General features: G+C 39.9%; 1 protein-coding gene across 1 annotated transcript; it reads right to left on the reverse strand.

Moving 5' to 3' along the window:
- Nucleotides 1-3,239: 3,239 nt before the first annotated feature.
- LOC112769444 (uncharacterized) lies at nucleotides 3,240-4,928 on the reverse strand. The gene is made up of 3 exons (XM_025813963.1): nucleotides 4,767-4,928; nucleotides 4,295-4,714; nucleotides 3,240-4,142 (listed from the first exon to the last, which is right to left on the reverse strand). The coding sequence occupies exons 1-3, from the start codon at nucleotides 4,926-4,928 to the stop codon at nucleotides 3,240-3,242; spliced, it is 1,485 nt and encodes a 494-aa protein (XP_025669748.1).
- Nucleotides 4,929-6,767: the final 1,839 nt, after the last annotated feature.

Consider the following 6,767-nt stretch of genomic DNA (forward strand, 5'->3'; position numbering starts at 1 on the left):
AATTAATTTAATTAAAAAAATTATTAACTAAAATTTTTTATTATTAATTCTTAAGAATTTGCTAGTTAAACTTGGTTATCAATATAACTTAGTCATATAATATTATTGGTTTTTTTATATATTCATTTATATATGATATATCACTTGACTTAAATATTTAAAACTATTTATTAATTAAAATCATAGTTGTGAATAAGTTTAATTTTCTTTAAGTAAGATCTTATACTTATCAGTAGGTTGGCTTTTGAGGTTAAATTCATTAAGAATATTTTTTATTTGTTTGTTGAGACGGAATAAATTTAATTTATTTGTAGAATTATTTCCTTTTGGTGAGTTTGAGTATACCAAAAGGAACATATATAATTGCATATCTTTGCTGCTTTTAGATTCTATTCACAAAAGTATGAAAATAAAAAATTAAATATATAAAAGCAAAAGTAATTGTTATTATTTTGAAATGCATGTAGTAGCATGATTTAGACAAAAACTGAAGAATAATTTTATGGGTCCGACAAGTTTTTTTCTTAGGTTGTGCCAAAGATCAACTGCTGCACTTATTTTTCACCTATTTTTCTGATTTGATGAGTAGCCCACCAAGAGTGAACGCCAATAAAAACCCACTTAAAGTTTTTTTTGTTATAAACAAAAGATAATTTTATTTTATTTTTTTGTACTTTTATCAATCAGTTTTAATATTAAAATAGAAGATATATGAAAAAGATGCACACAAAAATAATACATATTTAGTATTGATTATTGAATTTTGACAAATTTGTTTTATGTAATTTTTTTTAGGAAATGAATAAAAATAGAACTCTAAATATTTTAACTTAAGATTTTTATTTTATTACTATGTTATAAAATTATTTATTCTGAAATTTTAATTAGATAAAAAAGTACAATTAATTATATTTATAATAATTGAGTTTATGCTCTTTTATTTTTTTGTATTTATATATTTAATTAATAAAATATAGTTATCTCCTCTAAGAGAACGAAAGGTGAAAAATCAGAGTGAGTTAATATGGAGAAGTTAAGACAAAAACATATACAATGATGTTATGCTAACAACTCACATAGATTATACTTGTTTTTTTCTTGTATAAAGACTTAAAAATATTAAATTACATATATTCTTTTAATTTCGTGTAGTTGTTTATATGAATGATTAAGGTAGTATTGTTAAAATACATAATACATTGGGGAATATTCATAAGAATAATAAAATTTTAAAAGTGGGCAATTTACTTGATTAAAATGATTGTGAAGATTCTTTACTCAAATACAACATTTTCAATTAATTTACGTGAGTTGAGTGTCCTTTTTGGTTATTATGTAAACTGTGGTGGGTAACTACAATTTTTATTTTGTGCATAAACCGTGGGAGGTTGGCACGATTTACACTTAGGAAAGTTTGAACAAAAACCGGACTGTTTACCACGGATGATGAAGGAAAAATGCTAGTAGAAACCGTGTTTGGTCACAACGGTTTATGAAGAAAAGCTGTGAGCATAAAATCCTGTTCGCTACCACGGTTTATGCTTAGAGTAGTATAAATACATAATCCGCGTTAAGTCATCACGGTTCTCATTTGTGGCTCTCCAAATTTTGTTGAATCTGGGAGGTTGAGAGAGTTTGTGGGAGAGGCTTTGAGGTTTTGAATCATTTGGGTGGTGGAGTCATGGAAGACGAAGCTCGCATGTACCGATTAAATGGCGTTGCGCACGTGGCTGTATACATCGACCAAGAGGTTAGTTATACTACCTTATTGTTGTTGTTGTTGTTGTTGTTGTTGTTGTTGTTAGTATTATTATGGTTGTTATTGTTAGTATAATTATTCCTGTTGGTATTGTTATTATTGTTATTGTTGTTATTATTAGTGTTATTGTTATTATTATTCATATTGATGTTATTGTTATCCTTGTTAGTAACTATTGTTATTGTCGTTATTATTATTGTTATTGTTTCATTATTGTTATTACTATCATTAGAGAAAATAAAAAACTAATGTGGGTGTATAATAATTTTTTTAAATTATATTTGCTGTTATTAGTATTGGTCGTATGTTGAGGATTTTCTTACCCACATTTCGCAGCCTATTAGGGTTATTAGCGGTGTCAGGAGACAACAGAATATGCCTTTACACGACCGGATTATACTGTATCTGGAGACCGCGGGCTTGTATCACTTGGCTAGGCTGAACAGTCAGTGGTTCTGGGTTGATGACCCTCTACTTAGCGCATTCGTTGAGAGGTGGCGTCTTGAGACCCACACCTTTCACATGCCATTTGGGGAGTGCACCATCACTTTGCAAGATGTGGCATATCAGCTAGGTTTGCCCATCGATGGGAGGCCGTTAGTGGGTGCCTGACTGACTTTGAGAATCTGATAGAGAACGAAAGACCCGCATGGGTGTGGTTTCATGAGTTGTTTGGTGAATTACCGTCGCAGAATAAAGTCAAACAGATGATGGTGTGCTACACATGGTTCCATGAGAGGTTTCAGGTTCTCCCAGCAGACGCGAGTGAAGAGACCGTGTGTATATACGCGCGTGCTTATATTCTGATGTTGTTGTCCTCTCAGCTGTTTGCGGACAAGAACGCAAATCGGGTTCACCTTCGCTGGTTGCCTTATTTGGCATCGATGGACGACTTGGGGAGATATAGCTGGGGCTCGGCTATACTGGCCTGGTTGTATAGATGTCTTTGTCGTGGGACAAACAGAAATGTTGTTAACTTGGCCGGGCCTCTACATATGGTGGGAACTATGTTTGATTATGTTCTTAGCAGCATCTTTAAGGTTTTATGTTTCAGACTGTTGTTGTATATTTTATTATATGTATGTGTCTTATATATGTTTTCTGAACTATGGTTATGAACTCACTTGTCACAACTATTACGCTCATTCATAAGCATACCAACGTGTTTCAATTAAACATCTAAAATAAAAGGAGTTAAACAGACGAACTTAATACACTGAACAAACGAACGACATTCATTGACTCAATACCTAACATTACTCAAAGTAAGAATTCCTAATACAACTTAGACAACAAAAACAAGATCATAAACGTCATAACATCTAACCATCTCCGGCAGCAGCATGTCTTCGCTGGTCACAGTTCCTCCGCGTATGACCAGGCTGACGGCAGAGCTCACAGTGCTTCGGGTGGTTCTCAACAGACTGATCCATGCTACTGCGGATCTTGGTTGCCTTCGGACGTCCTTCCCTTGCACAACTCATGTTAGGATCAGGAATGACTGTTGGTCCAGCATATGGGGCCATAGGCCTTCTGGGATAGGCGGAAAAAACCCTTGCTTGTACACGTTGAAGACCTCAGTCATACGATACACCTCCTGACACCTGGAGTCTTTTATGTTCCGATCAATAGCCTTCTCCAACGCCTGACAAAATTCATACCCAGATCCCAGTTGTGCCTCCGCCGTCTGTCCGCAGACCACGAATAGCTCAGCAAGCCTCCCGTAAGTTGACTTAACCAACGAAGTGACCGGAAGGTTGCGAGTTCCCTTTAACACGGAATTCACACATTTACCAATGTTAATTGTCATGTGCCCAAACCGTCTACCGCTATCCTCATGTTGGGTCCACTTGTCATACTCCATCCGGTTGGCCCAGTCACACAAGGCCGGATTCTCATTCCGTATGATGTCAAACCAGTAATAAAACTCTGCTTCAGTCTTTGCATAGGCAGCATTCACCAGCATCCTCCTTGCATCTTTACCTTTAAAGCTAAGGCTAAAATTCGCTGCCACATGACGAATACAGAACGCTCGAAAAGCATGTGGAGGCAGCCAACCATTCTCGAGGGCCTTAATTGCAGCCTTGATGCCATTATACCTGTCAGAGATAACAAGAATACCCTCCTGCGATGTCACATGCGATCGTACATTGGACAAGAAGAATGACCATGACTCCGCATTTTCTTCCTCCACAAGGGCGAAGGCTATGGGGAGGATATTCGAGTTCCTATCCTGCGATATCGCCAACAGTAACGTGCCTCCATACTTGCCATACAAGTGGGTATCGTCAATACTCACCAGGGGCTTGCAATGCCGAAAGGCCTCGATGCAGGGTGGAAATGTCCAGAAAGGACGATGAAAGTACACCGTTGACTCATCGACCTTATCCCCAAGTCAAATAGGAAAGTCTTCAACACAGTTACTGTCCCGGCCATGGTCGACTGTACCCCTAGCATCCAACGTGGCAACTCGGCATACGACTCTTCTCAATCTCCATATATTTGTGCTACTGCCTTCTGTTTTGCCATCCAAACCTTCCTATAACTAGGCCCGAACCCGTAATCGGCTTCTGTTGCTTGTTGCAGGACCTTTACCGTAACGGCAGCATCCGCCCTAACCAACGGATAAATCCTCGCATAGATAACGTGGTAATCAAGCTGTCGGTGATCACTGGAAATAGAGGTGGCCAAGCAAGTGTGCGGACCATTGTACCTCATAACCTCCCAAGTGCCCTTTCGTGCACGAAGTGATATGCGAATCAACCAACTACAACCCTTGCTGAACTCCTTGCATTTTCCATGATACTTCAGATGATCCGATTCCAAGACTCTGTACTCAACACCTCGACAGATGCTATAGTCCTTCACACTCAGAACAACTTCATCTTTATTATGGAATGATTGCCCAATCTGAAATTCAGTAGAAGAACCCCCAATTGTAGCACCTCCGTCTGCCTGTTGACCCAGAGCCTCCAAGTTTAGAGTGGAGAAGTGTGGAGGATACTACTGTGTGCCAGGACTTGAAGGGCCCGTGCTGTGTATGTGGATTAACACCAGTGTCATCATCGTTGTCCCTAATGATATCTACAGGCTCCTCGTCAGAGTCATCGTCCCGCATTGCATTCTCTACTCGATCAGGTTCCCTGAATCCTTGAACATCATGAATCATGCCACCAGCGGTATCAACCTCAAATGCCTACTGCCAGACTCTAGGATTCTCCAATGGTACAGAAGCAATTGCCTCCGTTCGATCTAAATCAGCCGCAAAAGAAGGGGATGCGACCTGCGGAACAGATGGTCCGGCCGCAGGCATCGAACTAGACGCACCACCCGCGGCAGTCGAGCTATGAACTGGAGCTGATGCCCCAGAACTATCGACACCAACCTCCAACTTCGTATACTCGTGTATTCTAACCTCCGAAAAACTCCTAACACAATGAAACAGAACCCTAATATCTTCATCAGCCGCTAGCACAAACGTATCATACTTAACACCGGTCGAGACAACTGCGATGGGAATCTTGTAGAATAGCTTCTTCACCCACTTGCTCCCAAATATCCCAAGCTTATGCAAGATGCTGTTCTTTACATCTGACAAAGTGCTTGATGAACTGATAAATACACTCAATGGTTCTTTGTCAGTGAACTTCACACCATATTTTTTGCTTCTTTTGATTTTCCCAGAGCAATGCACTAAGACAATAAAACTCTCTTCCTCACTTGCCATTGTGATAATGATCTCTTTAGCAGCTTGAATCTCACTCATATATATATATATAATTCTTCTCTTCATAAACCGTGGCAGGTTAGAGGGTTTTATGCTCATTTTTTTGCCTTTGTAAACTGTGGCTACCTACCACGGTTTATGTTCATACATATTCACTCATAAACCGTGTCAACTTACAACGGTTTATGTGTACATTGAAAACCGTGGTTACTTACCACAGTTTACATAATAATAAAGGGTTAATCTATGGTACAGATGCTATTTGATATAGATTTACAGATATTCTCTTTTAATGAATATGAGATGGACACCTGGCTGATTTGTTGCATGGCTTGTCTCTTGCTTTATGTTAGGGGTGGCTGAGCCAGTAAGCCAAGGTTTTTTTGTTTGTTTGTGTTTTTGGACATAGCCTTAGGCCAAAGAATTGACCCAGCCCACACAAATAGAACCCAGCCCGACCCGAAGCACTACCCAGTACCCACGCAGAGACCTGCCCTTCCTTAACAGCCCCAAACCTCCCTTCCTCGCCCTTCCAGCGCTATCTCTGAAGCTTTACATCGTTTGTTGCATGGAGGAAAAATCAAGCACCTAGATCGTCAACCGCGGCCACAATTGGAATCCTTAGGTACTAGCTTCTTGAGGTCGCCCATGCCGCGCCTACCCTGAGTCGATAACTCGGTTGCTCGTGTTCAGTGGTGACCATTTGTGCCTCTTCACAATGACTGCGACCTCTTAACCCTTGTTCCTTTGGTCTTCTTAAGCTTTTCCCGCCAAGGTGTTTCTCCAAAAGTGGGATCCTTAACTACCTCCACGCCTAAGTCACGTGACTTCTTAAAAAAATCATATTCACAAATCGGCGCGCACGCGCAAGGTACGCGCACGCGCCGTTGAGACGTCTTGTAATGTGCGCGGAGGCGTGATGTACGCGTGCGCATCCATGAAGATCCTGGCTCAGCCGCTTCTCAAGCCGGCTCTTGGCTTTGGCTTCACATTGCCCTATCCGCGCGGGCGCGCCAAGTGCGCGCACGCGCCCATGCGGAAATTTTCAAAGCTTAATCCTCATGCTTCCTTCCTTTGTACCCGTCTTCCTTCTCTCTTTCGGTCCATTCCTACTCTATATCCTGAAACCACTTAACACACAAGTCACGGCATCGAATGGCATCAAGAGAAGATTAGAAATGTATCTATTTTAGTGCGAAATAAGCATGTTTTCATTCATGAGGCAAAACTAGGAAAGGAATGCAAAATCTTGTATTTTCATATAGAAAGTGTGTGGAATCA

The sequence above is a fragment of the Arachis hypogaea genome, chromosome 18 (genome assembly GCF_003086295.3).
Source record: "Arachis hypogaea cultivar Tifrunner chromosome 18, arahy.Tifrunner.gnm2.J5K5, whole genome shotgun sequence".
In the NCBI taxonomy this organism is placed as follows: Eukaryota; Viridiplantae; Streptophyta; class Magnoliopsida; order Fabales; family Fabaceae; genus Arachis; species Arachis hypogaea.